The 14,778-nt window shown below is 38.7% G+C and overlaps 1 protein-coding gene across 2 annotated transcripts; it reads left to right on the top strand.

Annotated features, from left to right (window-relative positions):
* Positions 1 to 1,768: 1,768 nt before the first annotated feature.
* On the top strand, positions 1,769 to 14,032 carry LOC102704926 (probable LRR receptor-like serine/threonine-protein kinase At1g06840). Of its 2 annotated transcripts, none has more exons than XM_006644846.3 (21): positions 1,769 to 2,211; positions 3,004 to 3,105; positions 3,950 to 4,097; positions 4,865 to 4,936; positions 5,217 to 5,288; positions 6,115 to 6,258; positions 6,352 to 6,423; positions 6,522 to 6,593; positions 6,958 to 7,032; positions 8,556 to 8,624; positions 8,776 to 8,844; positions 8,927 to 8,998; positions 9,536 to 9,622; positions 9,703 to 9,771; positions 10,564 to 11,060; positions 11,567 to 11,719; positions 12,052 to 12,338; positions 12,508 to 12,559; positions 12,762 to 13,012; positions 13,170 to 13,304; positions 13,428 to 14,032. In XM_006644846.3, exons 1-21 carry the CDS (start codon positions 2,061 to 2,063, stop codon positions 13,776 to 13,778), a joined length of 3,000 nt encoding a protein of 999 aa, XP_006644909.2. In that variant the 5' UTR covers positions 1,769 to 2,060; the 3' UTR covers positions 13,779 to 14,032. The 2 variants fall into 2 exon arrangements, with proteins under 2 accessions (XP_006644909.2, XP_015699312.1); XM_015843826.1 differs by lacking the exon at positions 1,769 to 2,211 and adding an exon at positions 2,879 to 2,897.
* The last annotated feature ends 746 nt before the right edge of the window (positions 14,033 to 14,778 follow it).

The raw sequence follows: 14,778 nt of genomic DNA, 5'->3' as shown, positions 1-14,778 counted from the left end.
ATATGTTTTCTTCTCCGGTTGCAGCGTATCCAACCAACACTGATCTTCGGTTGTAATGTTTTCATGAAAGATGTTCCAAGCCTATATATAATAATACAATCCAAACTTATAATTAAGAACACTAAAAACTAGTAGAACCCATCAACCCAGATGCTCTGAATTCTGAAGCTGACCTGTATTGTTTTCAGAAAACCATGGGAGCCTCAGAGCCTCACCACAACAACACCGCCACCTCATCAGTATGTCATCATACGGTCACACTGTTCATGGCCTCCGTAGATTGAATAAGACTGGTCTAATAGAGACTAATTAGTACTGTTGGCGTGTCAAAGTTCCTGAATTCTTCAACTACAGGAGGGGAACAGTTTAAGGATGCAACTTCACATTGTCAAAATGCTGCCATCCCTGCAGAGTATAGGCACAGGTGTCATTATCTTGGACTGATCAAGGGCACCCGTACTAAATAATCATCTCTAATCTATATGGATCCCAAAAAAATATCAGCCCAACAGTGGTCGGCAATATCTGTCATTTTCTCTGGTCACATTCAACAGAAGTTGAAAACTACAGCTTGTGTCTCTCTCTCTCTGACTATGCTAGTCTGACCCTGTTTTTTGGGGCAACTAATGAGCCGCGTGGACATTGTATGCTCTATAGATCATCTTATTACCACTTGGTTTGGATTCTTGTCAGCAAAGTCCCCAGTTGTTTGGTACTAAGTATGAAACATGGACAGTTTTCCTAGTGCAGTTATTCGACAAGTTGTTGGAGGAGCAGTCTACTTATTTAATTTTCACTTGGACATTGTCAAATACCACAGTTGAACAGTGTCAAATTGAGCAGGCTAGGTAAGCACACAGAAATTAACGAGATAGCGGGACGTATTACTTGGTTTGGGGAAGTAGGTAAAAAAAGTACTGAGTCTCCTGTCACATTAATTACTGTACCTCTTAATTTATTTTGATTACTACTTGGTTACGGTGATATCCTCAAGAAATTCAGAGCTGGGACGTTTTTATCTGAACTAGCAGCCACAGATGGATCTCATAATGTTTGTACTTTAAATGCTTGTGTTTGATTCTATTTGTCTATCCTACGTGCGATGCCAGGAACAATTATTGTGCGGTTGCTACGTGATCGTGACGGCTGTTTACAATCATGGTTATAGTATTGTTCATGATCTTAAATGACTATTCTTTTTTTCGATTTTTTTGGGGATAATTACCACTAAATTACCAAAAGCAAATACTGTGTATATCGAGGTCAACGACTGGCCCTAAAACGCAGAACAATCCAAAGTATTGCCAGAACTGAACTACCAACCATCAATTCCATCATCTCCTTTGAAAATTGAAACAAATCAATTCTATCATCTCGCCGTACAATATAATCAGGTTAACTGGCTAAGCAACCAAGCCAGAGGTCACTCTCCTCCTAGTCTCCTGTCTCCTCTACAATTCTTTTTCTCAAAAAAAATTAAAAAACAAAACCAGACCTGACGTGTGGGCCCCACTTGCCAGGAGGAGACCGCCGGCGACTAGTCGACCACGCGGTCGCCGACGGTTGACGGCGACCGCCTTCCTCCTCCTCGCTTCCTTCGCTCGCGCCGTTCACACGACCACAGGGACCCCAATGCGTAAATAGAGCATTCTCGGAGGGGCCTAGCTGCAATTTCGACCGAATAAAATATGGCGCGAAGGGGGGCTTAAGCTTAACCCACCGTACTAATCCAACTATTTTAGCGCGCCGCATGAAGCGAAAGGCGCCATTAATAACTCCCCGGATTCGCAAAGCGCCCGCGAGGCCGCAACCCCTTTCTTCCTCCTCACCTTCTCCTGTTCAAAGCCTCACCAACCCACCGCACCCAGCTCAGGCTCAGCTCGCCTCGCCGGTGGGAGGGGACGGGACGCGATCCCGGAGCAAAGGGAGGGCGCCGGATTCGATTGGATTGGACTGGATGGGGGAGAGCCGCGTCCGCGTGGGCCGGTGAATGCGACAGCCGCACGGGCTAAAAGGCTGCAGCAGCAGCAGGAGCGAGCGAGGCGCTGGCCTGGTAGTATATGTTCCCGCGGTTTGTCGCTGTGGCCGAGGGTCCTGTGTCAGGCGCCAGGTCTCCGGGCGGCCGGGTGCTTCGTAGGCTGGGTGCTCCCGTCCCCGATCGAGCTGCTGAATCGCTGTTTGGATTGGAGAGCGGCCGGTCTGCGGTTGCAGGTTAGCTTCTTCGGTTGGGGGAGTTCTTGGTTCTTGCTGTCGGTTCAGGATTTTCTTGGTTGGTGGCGTGCTCGATTGTCTTGTTCTTCTTTTCTTCGGTTCAAATTTCACTTCTGGATATGGTTTTTGCGTTATCTGAATTCTGCAATGAAAGCTTACAGTTTTCTTGTTAATTTCTTGTTCGTTCTTCTCCTTTTTTCTTGCCTTCATCGGCTACTCGCTTCTGTGGAGGGGGGAAGGTATGGGGAAAAGCGCGCGTTTGTCGCCACAAAAATGTATTACCTAATATTGACAAGTATTAGTAGCCCTGAAGCCCTGAGCCTTGTCAGCTGTGCTCTTGGGCCGTACAGCCTGCAGGTTTAGTTGAGAAGTCTCAGTAGTTGGTTCTGATGGTTCATGCTGTCAGTGTTAAATATGTTGTTTTCACCTTCTGTGGAGGTGAAGTAACTTGCAAGCTCGTTTACTTTTCTGGTTTTTCTTTAGTCAAGAAAAGAGTTGATTTTGACTGCTCCGGGTCATGTTTTCTCGAGGGTTGTTGGTTTGAACACAGTTAGGTCAGACGTGTTAAGGATCTTGTGGAGTTGACACGCTTTCACACACTTTAGGTGCTGGATACTAGTCTTGTTTAAGAAGGATAAGCTCCTCCATTTTGGACTAATCGATCGTTAGAATGCTACCTCCTATGGGTCGGTTTCCTTGCTTGGTAACCTTGGTGGTATTGGAATTTTAGCAATTGTGCTGCATGACAGAGATATTTCAGGGATGAAAGTTGCTCCTGATTTTCTTGTACAGACATGGCAAATTTCGGAGGTTTTCGGCGTGTGGTGATCGTGGTTGTTCTGTGCATTTTCCATGTGAATGTCGTACGGGGACAGAGCACTGACCCTGACGAAGGTAATATACTAATATCTAGTAGGTCATGTGCACTGCATTTGCTTACCTGCTTGCTTTCTGTTATACTTTTGAGCCAGGCAGTTTCTGTTATATTTTTGAGCCAGGCAGTTAGAACTGCTGGAAGAATGCCACTAGTTCTATACTTCAGGAGCAAAGGATTGTCATTGAGCTTTCAATTATGCATGTCCCATCTGTATGGGTGTAAGCAGTTTTTTTGTGTATTTTTATGTTTGAAATTATCTTGGAGATCTTTTCTCCCATCTAAACCTGTTGTGAATTTGTCCATTTCTAAATTGTGTATGCCACCAATTGCTACACAATCATTGTTGTCGCACCAGCAATCAGTTATGTTCATTCAGTAATTGAAGAAGTTCATGATATTGCAGGTTTTAAATTAAAGAAGTTCATGATATTGCAGGCGCTAAACTAAAGAAGTTCATAGCACTGCAGGTTTTAAAATAAATTAGTTCACGATATTGAAGGTTTTAAACTAGAGCTCATAATTGCAGGTTTTACTCTTGCTTGACAATTGCATAACATTCTATTATTTAAGATGGTATGACCGGGAAATTGCTTTTTGTTGGGATACTTTGTTAGAGAAATAGAATAATATTGCCTGCTCGGCACTGTGAGGCAGTTCTGTAACAGGCAGCCGAGCAGGCGTAATTATTTGAAGGGGTTGCTTCCTAGTAGTCCTTACAAAGAATATCTCAAAAATAGCTATGCAATTGCAGTAAGAATAATCATTATTCAATTAAAGTTTTTTTTTGTCTTTGCTGAAATGTGTGGTGCCTAGTTTAAATAGTAAATGCTGTGAATTGAACAGTTTTCCTCTTACATGCAGTAAGTGCTCTCAGGGCTATCAAAGGCAGATTGATTGATCCAATGAATAATCTGAAGAACTGGAATAGTGGAGATCCATGTACATCAAGTTGGAGAGGAGTCTTCTGTGACAACATACCAATAAAAAATTATCTTCATGTAACAGAATTGTACGATAAGACTTTAACCTTATTTATTTACTCTTTTCCCACTTTTGTTCAGTTGTAAGTGGTGGTGTGTACTTTCCCAAGTACTTGTTCAGTGAGCCCTCTGCTGAAGCATTTAACCATGAAGCAATCTGGTACTCACAAACCATAGTAACAGCCAAAGTACAGATTTAGTCACCCCACAAAAACCGTATTCAGTATTTCCTTTTCTAATCATTGTGACCTTTGGAGCTTATGGATAGTCAATTTCTAAGGTAGTCATTTTGCTGTGTTAGCTGTAACATCTTGGGTCTCTATTTTTCCTTTTGAAGAAATACCTTGGCCTTTCTGTCCTTAGTGAGGAAAATGGTGAGGAGGTTGTGCAATTGTTGTTTGAATAGTTATCTTAACTCCAGCGAGGGGTTCTGGCTTTCTCTCCTTTTGTTCGAGCAGGGCTCACCACCTGTACTCTGATTTTTATTTCTTAATTAATGTGTCTTTCTCAAAAGAAGAAGAAAAGAATAATGCGGCCTTGACAGGGTAAAATAAACTAAATTTGTGTTCACTGTCGTCAATGACACGTACCCCTTAGTTACTTTTACTGGCCTACATTGCAATTTTCATGTCTTGGTCAAAGCCAGGGTTGTTATTCTGCAACGAAAGTTCATTTTGCATTCAAATATTTATTTATTTTGTACTTATGTCCATCCTGTATGATGTACAATATGATAATTGGATTGTCAATATCAATTTTTTTCTTGAAATTGCATAACTTTTTTTTTTGGATGTAGGCAATTATTTAAGATGAACCTTTCTGGGACTTTGGCACCAGAGATCGGTCTTCTATCCCAATTGAAAACATTGTAAGTACTTGCTTGATATATAACCTAAATTTTTAACTGAATTTAAACAAAATATTGTGTCACGTGGGATTCTACATTTAATGTGGTGAAGTGTACTATAAACAAAGAATATAATTCTGATTGACAAGAATGAAGAAACTTACAAAAATATCATAACTGGGACAAAGGACTAATTTATTGCATGTTTGACTCTCATTGTGCATTTAGGCTCGTGAAGCCTTTATGTTGTTACATTTCCAAAAACAATTAGCTAACTTCTTTCTTTTTGTTCTTTTGCAAGGGATTTCATGTGGAACAACTTGACTGGTAACATCCCGAAAGAGATAGGCAATATTTCAACACTCAGGCTTATGTAAGTTTCATTTGTGCAATCCAAATTTTGTGCTGTCTTGTCAATGTGCACATTATCCACAGGCCGCAGCATCTTACAGTTTATCTTGCAAAGTCACATAAGCTTGGGATATAAAGTTCCTTTATTGTCTGCAAGTGTTCTATATACACACGAACAAATGCCCAATTTCCCTTTTTTAACTCAAAGATGCTGTGAATGGGGTAATACTACTAAGCATCGGACATATAGGACCCTTGGGGTAATACTACTAAGCTTTGGACATATAGGACCCTTACAATAATGTACTAGCTATAACCTAAATAGATTTCATTTTGGTTGTGAAATACTTGTTTTGGGTTTTCTATGGAACATTTTCCGTTAAATGTCCCTATCATTTGCTAATTGATGGTACTATCAGATAGATGTCCACTTGTACAGACAGTTATTATTGGTGGCATATTTCCACAGGTAAAGCATTGGCATAAATTGATGCCCTTTTTGTATAGAACTAAATTGATATCTGAGACTGAAGTGAGTTTGTTCCAACTGCATAATTTCAGTAAAATTTGCAAAGGTAAAGCATGTACTGTAAAGTTTTCAATATAAATTTCCATGAATAAATCTGACTTAGTTAAATGCAGTATATCTTACAACTTTTATCCATAATGGAGCACTATTTTATTTTGAGGATTTACTTTTATTACCGTTTTCCCAAGCTTTATGCATGTAATAAAGATTGTAGTCCACTTTGCAGAGATTCTGTTAATTTCTTTATATGAATTGCATCCAGAATAATAAGGGCTCACATGTAACAAAATGTTAACTGTTGTCGCGACAACTTTTGCAGAACTTTGAATGGTAATCACCTATCTGGTTCTTTACCAGATGAGATTGGCTATCTCCAAAACTTGAACAGATTACAGATAGACGAAAATGAGATATCAGGGCCCATACCTAAATCATTTGCTAATTTAACAAACATGAGACATCTGTAAGTATAAATATTTTAAATGCTGTTCTTTCCTCCCCATGTTGCCCCATATTTTAAGCTTAATTATAACCTTGACTCTCCTTTTACCATCAGTCACATGAACAATAACTCATTAAGTGGGCAAATCCCATCTGAGCTGTCCAAATTGCCTCTACTGCTCCATCTGTAAGTGGGACTTCACTGGTGTCTGTTACCTTTTTCTTTCAATGAAGTTGCAGCATGAGCTGTGCAATTAATTTTGTCTTATACTGCAAACTTGACAGCCTTGTGGACAGCAACAATTTGTCTGGACCTCTTCCTCCAGAACTAGCAGAGACTCGTAGTTTAAGAATACTGTAAGTATTTTTCTACCCTAATGTTGTTTATTAAATTTTTCCTACAGCACATCAGTATGCCTCCTGTTTTCTTTGGAAAGATGTCTATCAGCTCATTTAAATAAGAGTATCATTGGTTTATAGTATTAAGTGGTACTGCAATTTGTTGGGCATGTGATATTAAGTGCCAGAAAAAAATTTAAGGTTTTGGCTTTCTGCATCTTCTGATGCAGCGGCCAGGATGTTATAATCCATTAGCTAAAAAATATATAAAGGTAACTTCATTTCATTATTGCTAAATAGATAGAACACTATGTTTGAGAGCATTTATTTGCACTTAATTTTTTTAAGCTAGTTACTCAATTCTTATATGTGCTACTTAAAGTCAGGCTGATAACAACAACTTTAGCGGAAGTTCCATCCCTGCTGCATACGAGGACATACCAACACTTCTAAAGCTGTGAGTCCAATCTTCTTTCCTTCACAATTTCATATTGTACTTTTGTTTTTTTTTTTCACTAGTAGATGCAGGGCACTATTATCTATACTACTTTAAAAGAAGGTAGTGGTGGTGGCAGTGAATCTGCCACCCCACCTACCACCATTATAAAGTTTTCAAATTTCCCATTGAACTTAAAGAAACAATCAAATCTAAATAGATAGCTAGATATAAGGTGAATATTCCCTATAAAAAAGATGCAAAACACATTTAATGGAAAAATATTTTTATTTATTTTAGGTAATATTAATATATTTTGTTTTATCCATAGCAAAGCATGAGCATTCAACTAGTTTTATTAGAAAGTACATAGTCTATTTTAAAATTGGATGGAGAAGATCAAGCTGGTACATAATCTATATCTATACTCTTTTAAAAAGTAGTGACAGTTGTGAATCTGCCACCACCAACTCCCTACCTTTTTTTTGTAAGAGCAATTCTATAGGCCTTGAGTAGATACCGAGAAGTACCAAAATTTTAGTGTAAAATTTGGTACCTTTTGGTACTTGGGCAAGAGGAGATACCAAAATTTTAGTGTAAAATTTTAGTACCTCCTGATACCTTCTCAAGGACTATAAAATTGCTCTTTCTGTAAAGGTCATAGAGACCCCACCAACTCTCTACTTTATGTGGGAAGAAAAAAAGTATAGGTGCGGGGCCAAAGGGCTCACATATTAGTACTTCCAAATATATACATCAATTAAGAGATGATATATGCAGAAAATGATGGTAATAACATGTTATCACTTTTCTTTAATTAAAATCATGTTGCAACGCACGGGCTATGCTAGTATAATTAATACGAACAAACTTAGTTCAAAGTTTGATACGTTGAGGCCTGCAATGAGTAGAAGTTCCTTACTAGAAGAGACAAAAAAGGAACAAAATGAGTAAAAATGAATCTTCTTACCCTAACAACCTGATTTTCAGTAGACATGGTTCTTGTAGACTTATCTCAAAAATCCAGTTATGTGTACTTCTTTAAAAAGTAGTAGTGGGGTGGTTGGTGAATATGCCACCACCACACCACCAACTCCCTATTTTTTATTGAAAGGTAAAAGGACAATGTGAGACGAGAGGGCCCACATGTCAACCACCCACTCCCTCTGTCCCAAAGCAAGTGACCGCTTTAGGAGAGTTATCAAATGAGAGATGTTTATGAGTTGGAGGGTAGTTGTGGGTAAAATGGGAAGAAATTTCAAACAAAGGTGTTAGGTGAGAGAAGTAGTACTCCAAAGTGGTCACTTATTTTGGGACAAGTTTTGAACTCAAAGTGGTCACTTATTTTGGAATGGTGGGAGTATATGCAACAAGAGATGGTATATGTAGAAAATTATGGTAATAATGGGTTAATGATAATTTTATTTAATTAAAATCCTATTGCAATGCATGGGAATATGCTAGTCATACAAGACAACAACATCCAATCTCTATCACTCAGATGAAGATATGTGCTCAGCAGATATTACTTTTCACTTTTCCAGGAGTCTTAGGAACTGCAATTTGCAAGGAGGCATACCAGATATGAGTCGCATACCTGAATTTGGCTATTTGTAAGTACAAACAAATATATTTATTTCATTTGTATTGGGGGGAAGCACCATTAGTGTGGTGTAGTCATGGGTGCATGGCTACATGAATTAGAAAATGCAGGAGGTCATTCTGCATACACCTTTACCAACTAACTCTGTCAAGTACTTTCAGGGATCTTAGCTGGAACAAACTGACAGGATCTATACCAACAAATAAACTTTCTTCGAATGTCACTACAATGTACATCGTCGTTTATATGAGCAATGATATTTTTTGCTTGTATTTTCCCTTTTCAAAAAAGCTAACTTCTAGTTTTTAACAGTGATTTGTCACACAACTCTCTTAATGGAACTATTCCATCAAGCTTATCAGGGATGCCTAATCTTCAGTTTCTGTAAGTAAATATTTAACTTACTACATATTGCTTCCATGGTAAATACGAGCCCCATCCTTTACTCATGCTTATAAGCTAAAATTTGAATTTTCAACCTTGAATTTGGGGAATAATTAACTTTTTGACACTCTTATGAGTGGTGATAACAGATTTGCCACTAGACCCACGTGTCATAGACACATGAGGGCCCATATGTCATAGAGAGCGAGTGACAAATCTGTTATCTGCCAATCTTAAGAGTGCCAAGAAGTTAAATGTCCCTGAATTTGGACTAGATTTTGGGTTTTTTCCATCATAGGTTATTTTCAGACTTGATTTTTAGATCACTAAAAACGTGTATATAATTTTTTTATTCACAAATTACTTTTATTTACAAATATATTGTTTGACTTTTTCCTTGGATAAGCCAAACAATCAACCCCTACAGTGCCAACCTACCCTGCCATCATAAATCAATGTTCTAGCTTGAACTTTAAGCTGTTTGTTGACCAGTACTATTGTGTTACTTATTTGTTAAAGGTATATGATTATTTTCAGATCGATTAAAGGAAATCACATAGATGGTGCTGTCCCGTCAACAATTTGGAGTAACATCACTTTTGGGGGAAATCGAAGCCTCCTTGTGTATGATACTCTGCAACTGTACTTTCTGCTTTCTATTTGAGATATATGCATATGTAATGTATATTACTTAAATAATGCAGGGACTTCCAAGATAATTCTCTTGCCACTATTCCGGCTGCATTCGAGCCTCCACAAGCAGTCACTATCCTGTAAGTCTCTTTACCATGGAGGTGTCTCTTTATCAGTTGTACTTCTTGCACACACATATGCACAGTCAAGCTGCATAGTTTTTTGCAATATGAAATCATCATACTGAAGATTTGAACACTTTGATGATTACTAGCATTTACTCTGCTTATAGATGGTTTAGCAGATCTTAAGGTTATACAGGTTCAAGATTATCTGCCAAAAGAATCTCCCTTGTGTTTTCAATTGAACTAGAGGATTGCCCTCCGCAGTTTTGCGCAGAGCTAGATAATTCATGTAGAGTTAGATTTAATATACAACTCAGGAATTTTATTTCTACAGATACCACTATGTAGAAGTATATTTGGATTACATATATAACTCTTAGCTTCTATTTTTATAAGCTTTGGATTTCATATACAACTCTTAGATTCTATTTATATATGCTTTGGATTTTATATATAACTCTTAGATTTTATTGATATAGGTTTGGATTTCATATAAAACTCTTCAATTTCTATAAGGTTTGGATTTCATGTACAACTATTGTATTCTATTTCTATAGGTCTGGGTTGGATTTCATATACAGCTCTTAGATTTTATTTGGATACAACTATATTGGTTACTCTATACCATTATAATTTAGACCCACCATGATCTAACTATTAAAATCTTTTTCTTAGATTAATGTGGTAATTTCTAGTCTTCAGAGCGAATGTGGTGGCTTATTCTTAGATAGACAGACAGACAGATGGGCATTGATCTATCTTTTCTGACCTGACAAATAATCAATTACCATAATCATATTTTTTCAGACTTTATGGGAACCCTGTATGCACAAATTCTACTCCCGCTCGAGCTGCTGGTGTTTGCCAACCCACATCTATAACGGAAGCTCCATCTGGACAGGGACCACGAGCTAGCATAAACTGTTCTCCTTGCCCAACAGATAAAAGTTATGAATACAATCCATCATCACCCCTACCTTGTTTCTGCGCTGTGCCTCTGGGAGTTGGATTTCGGCTGAAGAGTCCAGGAATCTCAGATTTCCGTCCCTATAAAGAAGACTTTGAGAAAAACTTAGCCAATCTGTTGGTCCTGGCTGATTACCAATTATACATTGAACGGTACATATGGGAGATCGGTCCAAGGCTGAATATGCATTTGAAATTATTCCCAAATAATACGAATTTATTCAATACGTCCGAAGTTGTGAGGCTCAGACATCAACTTGCTGCATGGGAGATTACTCTATCAGATGTATTTGGTCCGTATGAGCTTCTCAACTTCACACTTGGTTCCTATGCAGATGGTATGTACAATTTACATTTCTGCCAAAGGATGCCATTATGAACTATCAGTTGAATGTGTCACATCATATATGTAATTCTTTTGCCAAGACAAAAGGATACATAGTTTTGACTCTAAACCTGATTTTTTTTTTCTGTTCTATGGTGTTCATAGTGAACATGTTAGTAGATAATGATCTCATGCAACATAATCATTCTTGGTTACTACATTTCCATTCCCAACATATTTGCCATCATGGTTCTTTATCACAATATTTCAATGGAAGATAGGCGATATGAATTTTCTCAGGGTCTTCACTCTTCCATGGGTGAAAAACTACACCATAATAAACAAAACTATTATGAAGTTTCTGAAAGGATAATGGCTCACCAGGGAATTAATAATCTATAACTTGGTTTATAGTTTACCACTACACAATTCAGATTGCTTGACAAAATATTCCACCCATTTTAGTAACCCAGTGCAATGTAGCTTTATTTGTATATCTTTTGTTTATTTATTTTGCAGACTTCCCAACTGTGGTGTCGTCAGGTTTAAAGAGGGGTGCATTAGCTGGTATTTTGGTAGGGACTATCACTGCTTCTATTGCGGCATCTGTGTTTTCTACGATATTTATAATGAGAAGACGTTCAAAACGCAGAACTACTTCTAGGCGGTCATGTAAGACTCATGTTACTTTCGTTCGACATTTTTCCATGTGCTACATAGGTTGCAGTGGCCACCTTAGGAAAAGAGAAATATAATCTGAAAAAGAAATTTCAGAAGAAATTGTGTGTAGGAGCATCATTTAATAGGAAGCTGTTTTTAATACCTTGCAATCTTGGAAGAGGTAACTAAAATGTCTTTCTTCCTTCCAAGACATCACTTCAATAAATTAGAACGCAAATTTTAGATGAAAGAAAATCTGAAATGTTGTAATGCTGTAGCAAGTAAACTTTACGCTTCTAGTAGAAAGTTCAAACTGCAGCATCTAAAGACATGTCATCTTGCAGTACTTTCAAGGTATTCTGTCAAGGTTGATGGTGTGAGATGCTTCACATTTGATGAAATGGCCGCAGCAACAAATGATTTTAACGATTCAGCTCAAGTTGGTCAAGGGGGTTATGGAAAAGTTTATAAAGGAAATCTAGCTGATGGAACAGCTGTTGCAATCAAACGGGCACACGAAGGTTCTCTTCAAGGTTCAAAGGAGTTCTGCACAGAAATAGAGTTGCTATCAAGACTACATCATCGTAATTTAGTTTCTCTGATTGGCTATTGTGATGAAGAAGATGAACAGGTGTCTCTCAATCTTTCGAGTTACTTATGTAGAATATGCTCTAAAAACTGTGATATTGTGATGAGCATTCTTAACATTGAGGATTTCATAGTCACTTCAAATCTGCTAAATTATCCATATATACAAAAGAGATCTGCAATAATTGTTGCTCATATAATATGTTTTACAGATGCTGGTGTATGAGTTCATGCCAAATGGTACTCTGCGTGATCACCTTTCTGGTAAGTGATAATGACACGTTTAAATGCATCTGAATTTTTTTCCATACATCCATTGTGTGCTTTTACATATCAACCATGACTCCAGACCAACTTCTAAAATTTATATGATGTATATTTTGCTTTTTTTTTAATTTAAAAACACATTTTTTAAACTTGCGTTGGATGTCAACCACCTTATCTGTATTGTACTTTTTTTTCACAGCCAAGTCTAGAAGACCTCTGAACTTTAGCCAGAGGGTACATATTGCCCTGGGTGCTGCAAAGGGAATCCTCTATCTACACACCGAAGCAGATCCTCCTATATTTCATCGTGATGTTAAGGCCAGCAACATCCTACTGGACTCCAAATTTGTTGCGAAAGTGGCTGACTTTGGTCTTTCAAGGCTTGCCCCAGTACCAGATGTTGACGGAACTATGCCGGCTCATATCTCCACTGTTGTTAAGGGTACCCCAGTAAGTTCCATTACACCTATCAACACTGAAAAGTGTGAAAACTCACCATGATCCCACATTTGTGTTCCTTTGTCAGACAACAGGAAACTCCAGAAACGGCCCATAACCCACAATGTCTAACTGATCATAACTGCCGATTGTTCCTTTTGGATTGCAGGGCTATCTTGATCCAGAGTACTTCCTTACTCACAAACTGACGGACAAGAGCGACGTGTACAGCCTCGGCGTCGTGCTTCTAGAGCTCTTGACTGGGATGAAGCCAATCCAGCATGGCAAGAACATTGTCAGAGAGGTACAAACGATTTCCAGCCTGATACTGGTGCAAAGTTCAGTCCATCTGAGCAATGTTGTATTGTCATCAAGGAGCTATAAACTTGCAAAAAAAAAAATACATTGTACATTGTTCTTGTTGCAGGTAAACACGGCTTACCAATCGGGCGACATCGCCAGAGTCATCGACGAGCGGATCATCTCCAGCCCTCCGGAGTGCGTGGCGAGGCTCGCCGCGCTGGCCGTCAAGTGCTGCAGAGACGAGACCGACTCGAGGCCGTCCATGGCCGACGTCGTGAGGGAGCTGGACGCGCTGCGGGGCGCGCTGCCGGAGGGAGAGGACCTCCTCCCGGAGTACGCCGACCAGTCAGCCACCTCCTCCTCCCTGACCGGGCCGCTGTCGTCGTCGTCGACCACGGGGGCGCTCTTCATCTCCTCCGGCAGCGGCGGCAACGCCAAGAGCGGCATCCCGTCCGGCACGGTGGCTCCCCGGTAGCATCATCGCGTGCCGGCTAACGTAACGTTTTTCGTTTTTTTTTTCCGTGTCGTGTGTAAAGAAAAAAAAATTGGCTGTAGAGTGTAAGCAAAACGCGGAGGTCTGTGCAGTGCAGTACTGTAGTAAGTATGATCACTCCTGACTGACTACTGACTGGTCTTCTTCCAGTTCCAGGTGATTTCTTTGGTCTTTACACGAGTTATTAGTCGCCGCTGTAATTAACTAGATGAATGCAGCTAACCTTCACATCTTCACAAGCTTTACAGTGGCACTGGGGCGCTAACGCATAGCATCTTCAGGAGAATTTGAAGGCTAGTACTTTAGTGTATTGGGTTCAACTTTAAAAAATTATGCATAAAAATTATGCCATCGATGAAAACTGGCAAACTTGTATTAGAAACACTTATTTTTGTCTTAAATTTAGAATATGACAAACCGATTTTAGCCATACATAAATATTAAGAATATACTTAGAATCTGTTTAATTTTTGAAAATTTAGTTTTAGGGATTAATTTTAGAAAGTTGGTGCTTTTAATGTATCACCATCATATTTTCGTTTACATTTATGCTTATAAGATAAAATTTTAAATTTTAATTTTAAATTTAGAGTTAATTTAGAGAAGTTGATTTTATGACCTTAGCTTTTTTTTTGAGAAGATCAATGGGGAGGATTTGAGATCCTCTGCAGTTAACTGAAGAGGATCTCGTCAGTTAATTGTAGAGGATCTAGTTTTGAGGGGGAGTTTTTCCACTTGTATAGATTCATTATCAGTCCCGCTGCACGTAAAACCTAATTATACTACCTGCACATGACTAAAACACTGGAAACATTTGGTTCTAAGGTTTACAAACTTGCTATACCATTACAAAGAATTTTCTTCCAGTGGCCAGTTACATGTCGTTCATCTATTTTGAGCTGTTCAGACCACAAAATAGAGCGATCTTAGCTCTTATATCACTGTAATACGTATATAAAAATTTTAGTTTTATTCATACAAT

Source organism: Oryza brachyantha, chromosome 1, assembly GCF_000231095.2.
Source record: "Oryza brachyantha chromosome 1, ObraRS2, whole genome shotgun sequence".
Taxonomy (NCBI): Eukaryota; Viridiplantae; Streptophyta; class Magnoliopsida; order Poales; family Poaceae; genus Oryza; species Oryza brachyantha.
The sequence above is the reverse complement of the archived record's forward strand: the minus strand, read 5'-3'. Positions and strand labels throughout refer to the sequence as shown.